The sequence below is a fragment of the Mauremys mutica genome, chromosome 3 (genome assembly GCF_020497125.1).
Source record: "Mauremys mutica isolate MM-2020 ecotype Southern chromosome 3, ASM2049712v1, whole genome shotgun sequence".
Lineage (NCBI taxonomy): Eukaryota > Metazoa > Chordata > Testudines > Geoemydidae > Mauremys > Mauremys mutica.
Window position 1 is genome coordinate 193,735,092 of NC_059074.1, and position 20,068 is coordinate 193,755,159.

The 20,068-nt window shown below is 40.0% G+C and overlaps 1 protein-coding gene across 2 annotated transcripts in view; it reads right to left on the bottom strand.

Moving 5' to 3' along the window:
* MEIS1 (Meis homeobox 1) overlaps positions 1-20,068 on the bottom strand; it is a 125,495-nt gene that overhangs the window by 52,959 nt on the left and 52,468 nt on the right. For both annotated transcript variants that reach the window (XM_045009421.1, XM_045009422.1), the window contains exon 8: positions 7,424-7,569. In XM_045009421.1, the coding sequence (XP_044865356.1) occupies positions 7,424-7,569 (146 nt within the window). The remainder of the gene's footprint in view (positions 1-7,423; positions 7,570-20,068) is intronic.

The following is a 20,068-nucleotide window of genomic DNA, read 5'->3' on the forward strand; positions in this document are numbered from 1 at the left end:
AATTGCAATAGTTGGGAAAAGGAATTTAAAAAAAAATTAGATTGCATCACTAACATTGCCAAAAAAGGAAAAATCCAATGCTATTTTAAACCTGAGAAAACAAGTTTTTTCCCCAAATAATTTAGAAATTAGCTGACAGGAGCACTGGATCTAATTCCTATATAAAGAAAGAAAAAATATATACAAACACCACATAGAGGCTTATTTTTAGTTTATATGTAAGTTTAGAACAATCAGGAGATAATGCAGCAAGATATTCCCAAATCCCAAATCTTGAGGTATCAGTTCTGGAGCTTTAACACAGATATAAGAAACACAAGTTTGATACTTTGTTCACTATCTTTAGGAGAGAGAAATAAATATTACTAAAATCGACTTACTTTCTCTAACAGACACACTTCTGCATTATTGTCATTATCCAACTTTATTTTAGTCAATTGTTTTTCACTCCACTAAAACATATTTACTTAATTTTAACATAGAAGATTAAGGTTTATTTTTCTCTTTATTAAAATCAGGAATTTATTTTTCTAATATTTTGGCATTTATGTTTACCGATCACAATCATGTTCGTGATTCACTACATTTGACTCCATCATTCCTATTAGCATCGGATTTGGAACTGCACCTCTTCTCATACAAATTTTAAGTTATTTTACAGATATAACTACAAATACCATTTGAAAATAAGTGACCTTCACCTGCAAAGTGTCTAAATTTATATGCTTAGCTAATCTTTTTTAAACTGGAATTGCTAAGGTGCGTAAAAGGTAAATTTATATTATAGAAGGATACTATTATTTGATTGTACCACTTTAAATAATGAATGACAAGACAAAAGCACAATATGTTAATAAAAGTACATAAGAACATAATAGTGGCCATACTGGGTCAGACCAAAGATCCATCCAGCCCAGTATCCTACCGACAGTGAATGCCAGGTGCCCAAGAGGGAGTGAACCTAACAGGTAATGATCAAGTGATCTCTCTCCTGCCATCCATCTCCACCCTCTAACAAACAGAGGCTAGGGACACGATTCCTTACCCATCCTGGCTAATAGCCATTAATGGACTTAACCTCCATAAATGTATCTACTTCTCTTTTAAACCCTGTTATAGTCCTAGCCTTCACAACCTCCTCAGGCAAGGAGTTCCACAGGTTGACTGTGCTGTGTGAAGAAGAACTTCCTTTTATTTGTTTTAAACCAGATGCCCATTAATTTTATTTGGTGCCCCCTAGTTCTTATACTATGGGAACAAGTAAATTACTTTTCCTTATTCATTTTCTCCACACCACTCGTGATTTTATACCTCTATCATATCTCCCCCCAGTCTCCTCTTTTCCAAGCTGAAAAGTCCTAGCCTCTTTAATCTCTCCTCACATGGGACCTGTTCCAAACTCCTAATCATTTTAACAACAAGGAGTCCGGTGGCACCTTAAAGACTAACAGATTTATTTGGACATAAGCTTTCGTGGGTTAAAAACCTGCAACTGAAAGAAGTGAGGTTTTTTACTCACCTCTTTAAGGTGCCACCGGACTCCTTGTTGTTTTTGTGGATACAGACTAACACGGCTACCCCCTGATACCAATCATTTTAGTTGCCCTTCTCTGAACCTTTTCTAATGCCAGTATATCTTTTTTGAGATGAGGAGGCCACATCTGTATGCAGTATTCAAGATGTGGGCATACCATGGATTTATATAAGGGCAATAAGGTCTTATTCTCTATTCCCATTTTAATGATTCTGAACATCCTGTTTGCTTTTTTGACTGCCGCGGCACACTGTGTGGACGTCTTCAGAGAACTACCCATGATGACTCCATGATCTCTTTCCTGATTAGTTGTAGCTAAATTAGCCCCCATCATATTGGACTGACCCTTGGGAAACATCACTAGTTACCCCTCTCCATTCTGAAAATTTACCATTTATTCCTACCCTTTGTTCCCTGTCTTTTAACCAGTTCTCAATCCATGAAAGGACCTTCCCTTTTATCCCATGACAACTTAATTTACATAAGAGCCTTTGGTGAGGGACCTTGTCAAAGGCTTTCTGGAATCTAAGTACACTATGTCCACTGGATCCTCCTTGTCCACATGTTTGTTGACCCCTTCAAAGAACTCTAATAGATTAGTAAGACGTGATTTCCCTTTACAGAAACCATGCTGACTTTTGCCCAACAATTTATGTTCTTCTATGTGTCTGACAGTTTTATTCTTTACTATTGTTTCAATTAATTTGCCCGGTACTGACGTTAGACTTACTGGTCTGTAATTGCCAGGATCACCTCTAGAGCCCTTTTTAAATATTGGCGTTACATTAGCTATCTTCCAGTCATTGTTACAGAAGCTGATTTAAAGGACAGGTTACAAACCATAGTTAATAGTTCTGCGATTTCATATTTGAGTTCTTTCAGAACTCTTGGGTGAATGCCATCTGGTCCCGGTGACTTGTTACTGTTAAGTTTATCAATTATTTCCAAAACCTCCTCTAGTGACACTTCAATCTGTGACAATTCCTCAGATTTGTCACCTACAAAGGACAATTACTCCAACCAGGACAGGTTAGGCATTTTAGAACTCACTACTCAAAGAATTAAAATTTAAGAATAAGAAAAATAAAATTATGAGATTCACAGACCAATCAAAAAACTAAACTAACAGCACTGTAATCCTTAACGAACTTTGAAAGAATAAAAATAGAGAATATATGTGCCTTGCGCATTTCAACAGGAAGTACCAAGAAGTAACAACTACGACATGTGTGAGAGAGAAAGAGAGAGAATGTGTGTGCGTTGGAGATAGTGTGCCCGAGTAAGCGTGTCAGCATGCTGTCTCTTTAAGCAGAGCATTTAGGAGCCTGAACAGCAGCCCCGGCAGAACCAACCTCAGACCTAGAGGCACCAGCACAGAAATGCAGCCCCTGACTACCCACCCCAGCTCAGTGGAGACTGGGTACAAGGGTGAGGGAAGAGGGACACCCCGACACCAGCGCCCCCTCACCACCATGCCCCACTCTGCACAGTGGACAGGAGGCAGGCTCCAGCACCTGAGCAGCTTGGCCAGGGGTGGCTCCATGGGCACCCAGGGGAGGGGAGGCAGGAGCAGCAGTGGCTGCAGATGGCAGGGGAAGAGGGGCATCCCGGCTTCGCAGGAGTTACCTGGCCGGTTCAGCTGCCCTCCTGCAGCTCAGTCCATCCACCCTCTCCAGACACTACCGCACCTGCCTGGCTGCCTCTAAGCCCCATTGGCTGTCAGTGGGTCAGGTGGGTGGGAGGTACCAGCACAGCACCCCCCTGAGCCAGGCAACCTGGGCAATGGCTCAACCCTCCCACCCCTATGGCAAGCTCTGATTGTGGGTCTGGGTCTTACATCCCCTCCTAGGCCAGCTTCTGCCACATGATTCTCAGGTGGGAATCTGTCTCCTTACTGCCCATGCTGAGTTACCAGAATTTATTTGTTGAACTCATGGGGGTGAGGCAGGTAAGGCAGGAATGGGATTTGGGGATATATTCCCTCCCATTTTCTCCTGTCCTGGATGCTGCACGTACAGTCCGTTCAAAATACAAGTGCCAGGCCTGGCAATGGGTCAAACAGCTGGATCATTGTCATTAGTTCCGCCCCTTTCCCACCAGGCATTTCTTCAGGCCTAACAAGGTGTGACACTTTTCCCTCTAGGAGCATCTCTCACCCAGCTGTGGGCTAAAGTGATCCTGCAGATGCCAATAGGGCTTGTGGTGCATCTGGTATTTAAGCACTGAGCCTACATTACGATGGCAAAGCCTTTGGAGTCTAGCCTTCTAAAAGGAGTATTTTTTTCTTTATGGATTCTAATTTCTAATTTATTCTGACAGAACCATGCCTATAGGCTGTGCTGTTTCTTACATAGTTTTCAAGAAGTTTAGTTCCTTTCTCAGATGGACTATAATCAGTGAGTCTCGAGTTGTAGAATGTTCAAAGGTTCTGCGTTAGTAACCAGGAATCTGGGGACTGTCAGTGTCTCCTGATATTTCAGGCCTGTCTGGTAAGACAGGTACCCTTAAATGAAGAAGGACAGAGGGGCCTCCCTTCCTCTCTCACATTCCTTAGTAATGAACTTGATTCATTTGTCCGTCAGCTGATAACATACAACAGCTCAAAGATCAGTGCAATATGCACCTGAGGCATGTAAAGTTAGCCAACAGTAAACTGCTTTCTCTTCTGGAGCACCTGAACCTTGCGTCACCACTCAGGCTCATGCTTTTTGATTCTTCCTGGTGGCTGTTTGTGTTAATTGTCCACCATTTCATCTGTCTTTTCAAGGAAAGGAAGAGACCTGCAGGTTTGAGATCTTTTCCTGAGAGATTTTTTTTAGGAGAGGATTGAATGAGTATTGTACTCTAATCTGTAAGGAGAGTCCAATGCACTGCGGAGGCAATGGTTCTGGTGTGCACATTTATAGAGGATTGATGCACCAAGCAGTCATTAGATGTCCAAAAGTTTTATAAGCTGGATGGGGCTGTTACACTTCCATTTTTTTCCCAGTTCTGACTTGGGCCTGGAAATTCATTAGTAATCAGGTCCTTCATGCATATTACTAACCCCAGTCAAGGCAATCCCACAGAATGATGCAACTTGTGGGCATCATCATCCTAAGGTATCTACCACTGAATACCTAACTTACAGGGATATAAATCACAGAAACAATGGCATTGTCTGTCTCATTCCCAGGAAGCAAGTACGTGAGCCTTCCATAATGTGTGCTCTTACAGGACCTTGGCATCTGATGGTGTTTGAACTGGTAGAAAGATCAGTTGCCCCAAATACCTGCAGTTGCTACTGGACTGTATTCTTGGTTTTTTCTGTTGTCTCTAATGTGGCATGTCAGAAGCAGTGTGTCATGCAGCAATCTACAGCCCTAGTCCAGTTAAAGTCATCTCTTTCCAGAATATCAACATACTTCACTGAATTCTTTCTGCTCATACGTGATCGGTCACCCATTTAAATGCAGATGTTCTCTAGTGCTTTCACTGGTGGAGGGATAGGCCAAAGCTGTATGTAGCCTTCCAGAGTATAAAGACATCTCCTTACCATGTATGACCATGTTTTGGTGACTTTGTATTCTTAGTCTGCTATTAACCATAATGTTCTCTAGAGAGCCTAAAATGTCTGCTTCTCTGGGCAACCTTCTCAAGTTTTTTTTGTATTGGAGAACGGTCCATGATCCACCTGGAGCTGATTTGACTTGGCTATAACAATGAACCACCTGTAGTTGCTGGAAGTAAGGTGGGTGATCCTTTACAGTTTTACAAGACTGATCAGGCAAGCCTCAAGCCAGCACGATGCTGCACAAATGTATGGATAAGGAGGGTCTTCATTAAGCCTTTGTTAATTACAACACAGCTAACTCTGGTTTGGCTGCTCCTCCGCAGGGACGGTGGATTTTTAATTAGATTTCAGTTCAATGCTATGCTAGAGAAGGAGCATTCCCTTTATTGCACTGGTCCTGGAGATTACTGCCTTCACTCTATAGATTGAGAAGGTTACTTCACTGGCATTGCTCCTTGGATGTACTTGCCACCAACTAGTGGCAGTCTAGTTGTTATAGTAAGCACCTTGCAGCAAAGCAATTGTCTTATATCTGCAATGCACCATTCACACCCATTGCCCAAGTTTGGAAAGCACTTAGCACATTGTCTGTGCTTCTGGAAATAAATATTGATAATATAAATAATAAATATTTCTTAGAGCACCTCAGATATAAGACAGTTCAAGCAGGAAGTGTAGGGGCTGGTCTGAGTTTGGTTGTGCGTTGTAATTGTTTCCATTGTAACTGCAGAGTTGCCACAGTGTCTCTCTCCAATCTTGGAGTGTAGGAAAGAAATTGGCAGCCATTGCATCAGCCAGCTGGTGCAGAGATGTCAGGCTGGTATGAGGATTAGAATGTCACTAGACTTAAGGGCCAAGATTGAGTGTATCCATTGGCTATTTGCAGAATACTTTGGTGTCAGTTGCCTGCAACATTGTATGTCACTGAGTGGCATCTGGGCCTGCCAGATTCTCATTGTATATCTGGTGAGAAGACAGCCTTGTAATGGGGGTTAAGCATTCCCTTTTCATTTGTAAAGTAACTTCAACCTAAGTCTTCAACCTGGCCTAAGATGCTCTTGATACAGGGATAGCATGGTGCCGCTATACCAGTTGGTGTGGACTGTGCCAGTAAGGGAGATCAACTGGGAGGTGTCTAAGGACCTATCTGGGCTTGAGCAAGCATGATCAGGGATGAAGGTTCATTTATAGCCGTTCAGGATGCTGTAGGGAGGGAAGAATTCCCTGCCTGATACAGTTTTGTCAGACATCCAGTATCTAGTTATTTGGCACAGGGAAGGAAGTAGGGATGACAAGAAGAAACATTAATTGATATTTACTAATTTGGCAGAAACCCATTGTGGTTGAGTGAGTTGATTGGCTTCTTATTTTACCCCTAACCCAATGACAGGCAGGGAAGAGAGTGGATCATTGATGCAGTGTGAGATCAGAAGTGGGGATGTACTTTAATATCATATACCTCGTTTGGGCCTCATTCTTCCATTACTCAAAGGGTGTGTTGGAGGATTTCAGTCTGTGGGCCTAAATCCCACGTGAATGAACACATGGTGATGCTTCACCATATGGAAGCCATAATTTGGCTCCAAAAAGGGATGGCACTAGAAATGTCTGACTGCCAGGTAACAACTGAAGGTTTGACAGACACTGTACATCATTAATGAAAGCAGCAGCCTAAAGCTCAACCCAATGCACCTGCCTATAGTTTTTATTTCTAATCACAGAAATAAATATAGTTGCTGTGGCAACAAATAACTGTACATCTTCCTCCCCCCAACCCCTTTGTGATATTAAATACAGTGATAACTTACACTCTGGGACTGAGAAAGTCTCAAACAAATTAAAAATGATGCTCTTCCATTACAGCAGATACACTCCGACCTTTCTCTGATAGGAATTCTGTGATCTCTGACACAGATCTGAATAAAAGCTTTGGTTTTTCCCCCCTAATTGATTCTCTGAGGTTCTCCAGAACACAGAACAATGGGCCAAACTCTGCTCTCCTCCACAAAGCAGCAATTCACACTGAAGTCAACAGGAGCTGCAGCCATGTGAGCAAGAGCAGGATTGGTCTAATGTTATTACTGTAAGATCTATCACACTTTCCGATGACCTCCTGTTAACAACTGCACTCAAACCAAAGAGCTAAAAGCAACAAAAACAAAGATATACTATAAATACTCTCTCTCTTGGCATCTAGCAAATGATGTAAAGACACAATTGGAAAAGCACCCTGAACTGCCTGTCAGTAACATGTTATTAAATATTTTTGTCTACTACCACCACGACCATGACATTTTCCATGTTCATTTCACAAATGTGATCTAGAGTTCACTTACTGTTAGATGCTGGAACAGCCATGCCCTCATGATATTTGTGGCTACTTTGGGAAAGATGCCACGCTTTTTATGTCGCTTTTTGTCCTTATCTGGATCATCATCATCACCTGTGCTGGGGGAAGCTACACTGTTGTCCAAGCCGTCACCTGTAAATATAGTGAATCAAATTTTGACTTATGCTATCTTTAGATACTTCAGTCAAAGCCTGACTTTGGGGTATATGAATATTTAAATGGGATATAAATCCTTTCGTGCTGTAATTCCTGGGGAGGGGGAGAAAATAAACCCTCTCAGCCAAATTCTGGTTTATTCTGAACAACTATAAGAATGAGATAGCCATTTCTCTCATTTGATTCAGCACAGCAACAAAAAAAAGTGAATTAAGCACCCTGCTTGCCAAGGTGGAGGAGGGGGAGTCTCTTCATTACCTTCACAGAAATCTCTCTGTGTTTACAGATCAGGCAAATGGTGTTTGACTCAAATTGTGGCTTGCAATGTATTGATGATGTTATGTCACCTTAACATGCAGCAGCCCAGATGCCATGTTCCACTCTGAGATACAAAGTTCAAATTAAGAGTCAGCTTGCTGGCAAATCTCTTGCACCATTTGATCTTCTACCCAAGTTCAAAGCGACAATAGTAAGATTGAGGTTCTATCTATATTCAGACTGGAATTTTCAAAGCAGCTAGATGCCCGACTCACATTCACTTTCACTGGGTCTTGGGCACCTAATCTCCTGAGATGCTGTTAAAAATCCCAGCCCAAATAAATTCATGCTGGGTTAACTACACTTATATCAATGCAGTATGTAAGCCCTGCCTGGTGCACCACATCTACATTAGGTGTTTGCACCAATGTCATTACATTGATCCAGCGCAAATGTCCTTAACGTAGAGAGGGCCTTAAACTTGCCAAATTAGCAGCTCATCTATGGGAGTATAAGACTGGACAGCAGTGGCTTTTGTCTGTGGTGAAATAGTGGCCTACTGTGCAGAGAAAAACAATGGTTTAGAGTGCCTGGTCAATCAGTGCACCATTTTTGTTTAAACCCCAAAAAGTAGTTCATAAACAAATCCATATAGTGATTTATTCTCTTCATCCCCCGCATGTGGATTGAATGATGTATCATAGCTTCCAAGGATAGTACTTTTATGATAAGTGCAGAGTTGTGATGCAATTAGGCAAGTATTCTCTACACCCCGAGGCAAGAATGATCAAGAAAATAAACTGAACTGAGCTGAATCAAGAGTTTAACTCTGTCCTGTTAGGAATAAAAAACAAAAGATGGGTTTTGGACTGTCAAAATTGTGATACATTATGTAGAGTTTAACTAAAAAAAGTGACAGTTTTATATTTTTAGTATTTTACATTTTTATATATTTTACTACTGACTGTAGTGAATTTGTAGCTGTCCTTATGACTGATTGTGTGTATTTAATGCAAGACTAGACTTGAATATTCATATTTATAAAACAAGGTCCTCATGAAGAGTCCAGATATCTTTGGCTGATAAATTCTTTGAAAGCTCAGTAGGTTAAAAAAAAGAAAAAGAAAAGAAAGAAAAAAGGGCTTTTATACAGAGAAGCAATTCACCATATAAAATAATAATTCATAAAAGAAACATGAGCAAAGGAAACAACTCAACAGCATTTAAAATTTCCATGGGCTAATCCACTTTCTATCTGTGAGACAAGGCAAGGAAAAGAAAAATATTACATGTTCATTGATTAAAAATGAAAAGCTTCTAACCTAATGACACTGTCTTTCACCACCTCCCTATGATTGTTTTACCGCTATTTTTAAAATATACTTTCTATCCATTTCTAACCCCCTTCAGATTAATTTAGTAGGCAATGCCTAGTGCCTGACTAGAAGAGAATTCATTGATAATTTATGGAAATATGTACTATAATCCAACGGAGATGACTTTTTTCCAGCTTTGTGCATCAATAGATAATCAAGGCCTTAAAGCAGCCTGAGCTTCCCATTACCTCAGGCAAAAGAATTCCTGAAAGCATGCCTTCAGGGCACCTGAATTATATACTCCATTAGGAGAGGAAAAGCTTTCTGCATTCCATGTATAACACTCCCCAGAACCTTTCCTGTTTATTTCTGCTGTATGAAAGCAGAAGCATTAGGAACAGAATTTTTTAAGTGAAGACTTATGTAGATACAATGGAGAAACCTTTCAAGCGAGAGCCAGATCACCTCCTTCAATCCCTGGCAGTGACCTATCCCAAATAAAAGGTTTCTGTTACATCATTAGCTCAAGCCAAAAACAGCCTTGGCTTAATGCACAGTTTGTTCTTCCTACTGTTTTTAGGCAAATACAGCTACTTTACTCCCATCTGGGAGGGAAATTACACTGCTGGGCTGTAATCTAAGACAAGATTTTCATTGGAAGCAAATGCTTTCAATCCAGTATAAATACTGGTGCATGTTCAGAAAAGCCTAAAACAATAAACTCTAGTCCTGTCCGACACAAGTTAGGGAAGGTGAAAGGGGGAAGTGGATAATAAAGCAACAAACTATTCTAAAAGCAAATACTTTCATATATTTTAAATAAATTGTTTAACCTCTTCCACTTTTTTAAATTGAAAATTGATCCTGTAAAGACTAAACCTCAGAGGAAAGTCTAAATGGTCAATTGTGTTTTTTAACATTTCCATTCACTCTGCAATTTGATACAGTCACCTCTATGAGGTCTCCAGAGAATTTCTTTCCTTTTTTTCCCTATTTTTTTTAACATCACTAACCAAACTTGAAGAACCACTGACCAACCACATGGTAGCAGCTACGAACCACATTTGTAAAATGTCAGCAGTGACTTCATTCCTGAAGTTGACTTCTCCTACCGCCAAATGAAGGCAAACTGAAAAGGTGGAAATAATCATAAAAATGATGCTAGTCCATAAACAAGCTTACAGCCTCATTAGTATAGCAGTAGGCTCCACTGGGTGATTTATGCTCGTTTTGCTGATGCCATGAGGAAATGCCATAGGGCAACTTTAGCCAACTGCTAATGGTTTCTGACAGCTTCTTAGCAACTAGTGCAAGCAACGTTGTGGCGTTTGCTAGTGACAGAAACTGAAAATGTCATATTATCTGCCCATGTGTCACGAAGCCCGTGTGGCAATTAACTAGTAGGCCAGTGACTGAGGGGCCAGAAGCTCTTTAAAATGGCCTTTGGCTATTCAGGGAAGAGTATGCACACTGCTTGCATTCGTGTTGCACATATGCAACATTTTAATGCAGAAATCTGGTTCACACTACCTCTCCCTCAGTCACTGTTGAGTTTGGTCCACTCAAATCCTTTTGTCTGCAGAGAAACTCCCAGTTGCTTTCTCTTTAGGCATTGCATGACATTATCAGAGGAATTTAAAGTAATCTGTCTTGATATGATTGTTTGAAATGGCAGTTTAATTGGCAATACCTGATTCTCTATTTTTGAACACTGAATCCAAAAGGTGCTAGCTGTTTTTCTGCTCTCTCACAAATTAGTCTAAAAGGATTTAAGATCACTGAAGCAGACTCATTGCCTGTCAAATTGCTAGGAGCAAAGGAACTCTGCACAGCAACTAGACACTATTTAAAAAACACCGAGCCTATAACAAGCATAAGGAGAGTCTTGGCTCCACATTTCAGTTTCCAAGCTATCAAAACCATACACTATATGTCAAACTGTCAAACCTTTCAGCATGGCCATTTGCCCTTTCAAATAATATTTAAGAATTGTTTTTACAAAATTTTATAGGCCATGGTCTAGTGAAAGAGGCCAACCAACAAAGAAAGGAATTTGTACTACAATTCGTCCATGGACAATTTCTTGTGAGACCTGGGCCTATCCCCATGGAGTAAGGCAGGTGACCTGTGGCAGCTCCCAGGCTGTCAGAGAGCTCAGATTTCAAACACACTCAACTCAAACGTCCCAGAGTTCCCTATTTAAGCACACCCAGGCATTTAGGCTGTGCTATCTTGTTCCTTTCAAGAAAGGATAAAGCAGCATTTATTGTATTCAGACCATTCAATGGGTCAGACTGGCCATGTCAGCAGGGGTTCCGCTCATTCAGGTCAACCTCCCCCCACGCCCCCAGACACATTCTCCTCCTACAACTTCCCTTCTTTCCCCTTCCTCCACACCCCAAAATTTGTAGACAGAAGCAGCAAAAAGGCAACAAAGTTTGTAACAATCCCATAGCAGGCAATTATTCCTGGTGTTTATGGGTGATCAGTTATAGACATTTGTTGGCAAAATAGGTACTTTATATATGTGCTTGCATTCATTCATAATAATGATGTGGCTGCAGCCACAAAAATCATATGACACGTCTAAACAATTTTTCCTAGTTTTACAATGAGCCAAAAAAGATCCTTCTGCAATATTAAAAGATAGGAAGTATACCTTTTCATTGAATATATTAGGCCTAGGACAAATTTTCAAACATAGAAGCCTGAAATTAAGCTCCTAAATCCATATTTAGGCTCTAAATAAAAATGACCCAAATCTGCAGACGTACTGAATACCCCTTTCTCCAATTCATTTGAATAGAAGCTGCAGATGCTCAGCACCTTGGAAAAATCAGGACGACTTCTCTTTAGGTGTCTAAGATCCCAATCCCACAAACATTTGCACATGAATGACTTTATACATCAGAGTAGTCCTGTTGAGTTCAGTGGAACTATTCATAGGCGTAAAGTTAAGCATGTGACTAAGTCTTTGCACAACGGGTCCAATTCAGAGATTAGGAACTTAACTTCAAGTACCTATGTTGAGAAATATTGGCCATAATTTATACTTCATGCAAATTCATATAGTTACACGTAGTGAGCCAAATCCTGCTTGCATTACTCATGTTAGTGGATTATTTGCATGAACAAGGCCAGAAAAATATGGCTCATTCTATACAATTTTTTCTAAATACACTTGGAAAAGGAGTTAATTTTCTAGCCAACTTTTTTTAGGCTATGGAAACCTCATCAATTGTCTTAAAAGTTAACTATAGCTTCTAAGACAAACCGAGAAATACACTGCTCCCCGAAAATATTTTCACAATACACAATCTTATGCAGTAAGTTGCTATTTCACTCTAAGTAACAGGCGTATGATCAAATTTGCTTTAAAAATATTAATATTTTTTCCATTACAAGAACACTTCTTCTTAAAAGCCTACATTCCAATCTTTGCTCAAGAGCTGAACATTTTGAACATTTTAAAGAGGTGTTATTCAGGGGGATTATACTGGTTAAATTAGATTAAAATTGCTGGGGGGGGTGGAATAGCTTTGCTACAAGTCTGAAAAATTAGACAGCACTGGAACTTGCACAACCAAATAGCAGGATGGAGTCTATATTCCAGGGTCCAGCTTTTACAATCTACTTTTAGATAAGAATCTAAATCCACCACTTTAAGGAGTTCACTGAAGAAATGTGAAAGAAATGTACCCAATAGCACTGGAAAATACTCTCAGCAACGTTTAAGTGCACTCGGAACTGGAAGACACCATTAACATGGGACTATGCCAATGTCCTTTAAAATAAGGAGAGCTCCCTAAATTTAACTTTTAGTTTTTTCAAATCTTTCACGTTAATGGCTGTTTCTATCTCTTGGAGTAATTTAGGGTTGCACATTTTGGTGCTTAATAATCTAATACAATAAAAATATCTGCTCTGGCCAGAGACTATATTGGATTTTGTATTAGAGCGACATTGTTCCAGTGAAACAATAAACACACAGCTTCTCTTCATTCATAGTCCTGTAGATAATGTTGCCTTTTTAAACTCAATACAAAGTAAAAATTAAAAAAGAACATTCAGGTATGTGTTCCCCTTTACTTCTGACTATTTTTATTATGAGACACTTCAAATTCTCTAAGTAGAATATTTATCTTTTAACCATTTATTCACAACTCTGTTGGTCTTTTCCTCTTGCATCCCAAACAAGAACATAAGCCTTTTGGTAACCATTCCTGATCTTAGGTATACTGGAATCTTTTTCCACAGTCAAAACTGATGTCCATATAATCAAGACAAGTTCACAGTAAAAGGCATTCTGGGAAGTTCAGTAGACATCAAAATGATGTTTTTGTATCGGATTGCACTGGAAAGACTTGTTTATTAATGAATAATTTAAACTAGTATAATGTTCCAGAGAGATTTTAAATAGCATCAAAACAACTTTCTTCAAACGTACATAGGAAGGGTTAATTACAAGCACCTTTCATGATATTTGCATTATTCACTCATCTTTCTTATTTCAGTAAGGGGCATCTATGTATTGTATGCTAGTCACCAATTTGCTGCTTTCACACCTGCACTATAAAGGGCGCAATCATACTAAATACTGAGATTTTCCTGTAAGATGGATCGCATCTTCAACATGGCTTCCAATGAACTCACTGAGAGCCAGAGACTCTCAGCTTTGAGAAGGAGCAGGCCTGAAGATGCTGTAAGTCTAGACTGGGACAGAAGGAATTACTTTATCAGACCCTTTCTGCTACTTTACTTGGATTGACTGGAGCTGGGGAATATAGACCAGGTGGACCACCCATTCAAATTTGAACCAGGAAAGTAGTGACCAAAAGTCATTTCTAAATGAGAGTTTTTCAGAGGCCTCTGAGAAATGGGTTACTGGTCTAATTCTAGTGGACAGATGTTCCCCCTCTAACTGGCACTAAAATCTGAAGAGTAAATGAATATGAAGACTGAAGCACCCACCCACTCCCGAAGAAGGTTGACACACATTGGCATGATGCTTGCACAGCCATCATCCATGCTGTACCTGTTCTGTGCTTAAACAGGTTTCACGTGACAGGCCTGTCAATCTGGCAGCTTTCACAACAACCATGTCTGTGGTTTTTTTTTTAAATAAGTAACATTCTCGTATTGTGACACTCTCTCAACTTGCCAACACCCAAACATGGGACTAGAAGTGAAAACAGGGAAGACAAGAAAAACAGTAGTGTAGAAAGGTTAAAGTGGCTGTGGGATTTCTTTATTGTAAATAACATTTCCTGTTACTTAAATTTCACAAATAGTTATTTCTGATGCACGATTCAATGCCTGCTGAAATAAATAGGAAGAATCACATGGACTACACTGGGCTTTGGATCCAGCCCCAAAAGACTTACAACAATGGATGTTTGGGGTCGGGGTGAATTTAGAGCACCCTTTGCAATGAGGGACAAATTACCGGTAATTAAGGAACAGGCTTGTTAACATATTTAATTAAAAGAGATAATGAGGAACAAAAAAGGCTGAAAATGAGCAATAGCAATGCACAAACACAGTATGTTTGGGTTTGCAGGCATATCTTAAAGAGGCGCATTACATTTTTCATGCAAGGATTCAGACCATGACACAAACAGCAGGGGATTGCCAGTCACAGATAGTATCCATATTTACAAGTTACTAAAGGAAACAGTTGCAAAAATATCCTACACAAATATTCATATATGGTGTAACCTGGCCAGGTATAAATTACACTCTGGCATTTGACAAATTTTCAAAGTTTTTTCTTCTTGAATCATTGTACTTTGTTCTTTAGAGACAGGAGCACCTTTTTCTAGTAACTTGATCCTCCTTTTTTACTTGAATTCCCCTCAGGCAAACAACCAGCAAATTAGCTGTCTACACAAAGAGTAAAAACAGCATTGATGAACAGGGAAGAAACACAGATTTTACTCATTTTCATCCATTCAGCAGTTTTATAGCTAAACACCAAGGAAAAAAAAATCTGCAAAATGTAGTACAATTTCTTAATGGAGTCCAGGAAAGTCCAGTATTATGGACAAGTTGCAAGATATTTTTAGAGTTATGTATCTATACTCTGTATTAAATATTAAAAGGAAAGCAATTAATTTAATGGGAAGCCAACAACTTTCTCCTGCCAAAAAAACAGAAGCTTACTTTGGGCAGTTGTAAGAATAAATACTGCATAGAAAGAAAAGTACCTGGTTAAACAAGAAAAATATGCTGTTTTAACCAAGAAGAGTCAAAAGATCTTAGAAAAATCTTTTAACTAAAATCTAGTATAAATGTTATAACACTTGAGAAAAAATGGATTCAATATGAAAAAAGTTACACACTTTGTTCAGATATGTTACTTTAAAAAAACCTTGTGGCACATTAGCTGAGAAGCCGGCCTATTATGTTGTCAACAAGAAGGAAATAGACTATCTACTGGACATAAAAGTATTTTGGCCTGAATTTTGATTTGACTTGTGCTTACGCACAGGTTACAAACTGGGAGCATATGAAGCAGCAAAGGAGCACGTCTTCAGAATCACACTACCATGACAGTCTGCCGAAATGTATGTAGCTAGTAAAAATGGTCCAGAACCATGTTGATTCCACACCAGCTGAGGACTGGGCCCAGTAGGTGGAAAGGCCTATCTGTGCATTTTACACAGTTTGTAGGACACCTGACTTGTGGCTGAACCTAAATGGATGCAGGAGGCTCAAAGCAAAGAGGAGAGCATCCCAGTTATAGCCTATTGGCCACTTTATTGTGGGAGTAATTTCTCCCAACCACGTGTTACCATAGGCCACTTTCCTTCAGCAAGGCTGCCTTTGTCCTGTACCCTGACAAAAGAGATAGGAAGCAAACAATTTTGCACTGCTTCCTCCAGTCTGAGAGGGCGATAACCAGAGATGCTCAGGAATTTTCTGTCAAAACTGTTTATGACAAAAAATGCAACCGTAAAATTTCAGTTTTGGCACAAAATTTTGATTTTCGGTAGGGGAAAAAAATCAAAACAAAATATTTCATTTTGGTTTGACAGCAAATAAAAACATTTGGGTTTGTCAAATTAACTAAAATGTTTTGTTTGGGTTTGTTTGGGTTTACTCTGGGTTTGCCTGAGCTGCCACGTGGTCCTCCCCTCTGGTTGAATTGCTGCAGGGCACCATGGGAGATTTAGAGGAGAATTGCGGCATGAGGCAACTGAACTACAACTCCCATGAGACACCATGGCAGCTCAGTGAGACACAGATTCATGTCAAACTGAGCCAAAATTTGGGAACGTTGAAACACTTCATTTCAAGAGAAAGTGGCAGATCTTTCTGCTACATGAAATATTTTGGCATTTCAACTTGTTGTCCCTGATTGAAGATGAAAACAAATGAAAAAATATCAGAATTTCTCACTGGATTTGACCAGCTCTAGAGATGACTGCCGTAAGTCAGTGGAGACTAACAGGTCCTCTGTCCCTGGAGTGCAGGTACTTCGGATAACCCCTCTTTGTCTCATCAGTCAGCACACGCTGGGGATCTGCTGTTTGCCAGCCAGAAGGCAGGCCCATTGTTGAGCCCACAGTTTTGCTTGGAGGTATGCAAGAATCTCACTAATGTGCAATAGTATCTGGCACCCTTTTTTCTTGTTTGTATACAGCATCTTGGTTTTTATTTTCCCTCATCCATCAGTGAAATCTGATAATGAAAAATAAAACTGAATAAAAGAAAACAGCTGATAACCATCACTCTTCATGTGTTACTACACATACAATTGGCCCAGGCACACTTGTCAGACCATGCTGCTGATAAAGGGACATACAAAAGCAAACTCACACAGCTTTTTCTCTTTTGACAATTAGAGCCTCATTTGTAGCTGTTGCCACTGCAAGCCTCTCATCCCCCCAGAAGCCTTAGACAAAGTTCCTTTTGCCCACAGGTACTGCCGCTTGCTTAGGCAAAGTATAAAGTCAAACATCTACCTCTTAATCTAGTATTTCAGGAAAGATACCTGCCTTTAAAATTATGGTAAACATTTACAAGAATAAGAAATGCAACCAAAAAAATTAAATGATAACACTTAGCCAATTTTTGAAAAACCACCACACAAAGGCTAACTAATCTTCATCACAGCCTTCTCATATATGGTAGCTAGTTGTTATTATTTTAGTACCCCCATTTCACAGATATGGAAACTGATTAAGAAAAATTAAGGGCCTGAGAGTATGACCCTTACCCAGTTGGATTGTTTGCAACACATGAGTTAAAGTGACAGAACTGGGACTTAAGTGACTTGTTCAAGGGTGCAGAGTAAAAACAGTGTCAAAGGGAGAGTTCGAGGCCTCTGAACTAAAGAGTCAGAAGTACTTATATCTTTTGCTCAGATCCCTTCCAAATAGGACAAAAAGCTGAACAGAAACTCTTTCCATTTTTATAAACAAGGTTACAAAACAAACACTTATAACTGAAACAGATCTATTGCTGGTAAATTGCAGTCAGAGTGGACCACAAACTTCTCTCACTCCCTGTACCAGAGACGCTTGAGCGTGCTTTAAAGAAAGGATGGTTAGCTCTTGGAAGAAAGATGAATGTAATATTTGCTCATCACATGCACACACAAAATAGGAAACGCATACCTTAATCCAAGAGGAGCCCTCTGCATAGGAATCTCTTGGGGATGTCTGGGGAACAGAAGGGTTTAGACAGGTACAACAAACTGAGTTCTTCTTTATGCTGTTCCCACTCCCTACACTGCAAAAAAATAGTGGTTTTGTTCCTAGACAAGGCAAGGGTCCCCTTACAATAAATAGAGGGAGGCTGCCTGTAGGGAGGGAGGTTCAGAAGCCAAAAGGAGATAAAGAGATTGACTACAGCAGACCTGTACCAAATTTCCATCCACCTGACTGTCTCTGTCCAACACAAAAGGCAACTCTGTTCTCATCAGGAAGTGATTTAAAAGGTTGCAATGAGAAAAAAAACAATACCTTGAACACGGGATATTGTGAGACTGATTATTTTGCACAGAGAACCAGTCCTTACAATTACAGTGAAAGCCACCAAGATGTGTGTCTTCCAGTAGTAAATATACAAGGCAATGTGAGTGCTAATGGAACGACAACTTTACTATAACAAATTCTGGTGACTTCCATTCTGCACCACACATAAGAGGGAGCTTCACAAAGTGTTGTCTGAAGTGCTCCTAAAACAAAACAAAAAATTGGGAGCAAGGGAAGAGGCCGATTGATTCCCTGCATGAGGGTAACTCATCTTTATCCCACCTGGAAAGAAGAGGGTGCTATCTTTTCCACTGGGGCTCTCCACAGCACTATCACCTGCTGGGCTCCCTGATTCACACACAAAGCAGTATTAACACCTCCAGTGTCCTACGAATGACTGCTATGGAACCAAGGAAGCGTAGCTCCTGTGGGAGATATCTTAGTGAAGGAATGGGGCAAGGAGAGCCGTACAGAGGCTCCAGGCAAGATGACTGCTCCTTCTGCAAGTCTGGAAGTCCTCTCATGCAAGAACCCTGTGGATCCCTGGGAGGCTTCAGCCTAAGACTACTTGGCGCTCAGACCCTAAACTCCTCCCTCTGGAGCAGATGCTTCTGAGAAAATGCTGCAAAACATTTTACAAATTCGTGTCAAATTTCCCAGTTTGTTCTGGTTGAAAAACAAAATCCAAAAAATGGAAACATTTCATTTTGACATTTTTAAAATGAAATGTATCAATTTTATTTGAAACAACTTTTTGTTTTGAAATGTACTTCCATTTTATTAATAAGCCTTTAAAACGATTTGAAAACTAAGCAAATTGTTTCATTTCTGGTCAAGCAAAATGTTTTGTTCTATTGCAACTTTTTTAAAAAAAATGTTTTGGTTCACTGAAATATTTGAAAATATTTTGTTTTGAGTCAACTTAAAACAAAATTTATTTTTCAATTTTTTGGTACAGCCAGAGAACCAAAAAATCAGTTACTCGCACAATTCTAGTGCTGGTTTGAATCCAGCACACACAGCGCACTCTGAAAATTCTTACCATCTAATGGCTGTTCAGGGAAATAATAGAAATGGGTAGGTGGTCTTGGCCCATTGTTAGTGGACGGGAGTCACATTTAGCACTAAAAAGGACCCTTGTTTGCCAGTCTCAGCAGAGGCCAAGGACTGGCTCCTTCAGCATGGTCCCTCAGAGGCATGTTGGAAGGACTTTAAAAAAATAAAATATTTCACATCTACTAGCTACCCGGTCCCCTCAAATTCAAATTAAATGCATTCAGTATCTTTTTGGTTTCCTACCAACTAGCATCATTGCTTCTGCTTCTGTGCATTTTATCTTACACTGCAGATGGTGATTAGTCTATATTTTTCTCCCCAACAGCTCTGCAATGGGTCTTGAAGGATCCAAAATACACAATGAGGGTGAGAGCAGCGTTAGGCCAATATTGAAGGCTTTGGAAATTTCAGCTAAAATGTCATCTGCACAGAGATATTTTATTCTATGTTCTCTATTTTTATCCCCTTTATTTTCCCCCACTCTCTCCATCATTAGCTGCCAGGGGTTCCACTGAATTGACAAACAGCAAGGAGAAAAGAGGGAAAAGCTGGTGGGTCCCAGTTTTCGTTATTGTTTATGTTACAGTTGCACCTCACAGCACCTATAAGGTCAGGGCTTCTTTCTGCTCGGCACAAAGGCAGAGTGGGAGTATTCTTTTCCCCATTTTACTGATGGGCAATGAGTCGCATAGCAATGAAGTATCTCGTGCAAAGTCACACAGAAGTTTGTATCAGAGATGGGAATTGAACTCATACATCCAGAGTCCCAACCCAGTGCCTCAACTACAGGCGCTTCCTTCCTTTTCCTGTTGAGTGCATAAAGCTCACTGTGTTCTCTCGCTCTTACATTACTGCTTTGGTAAG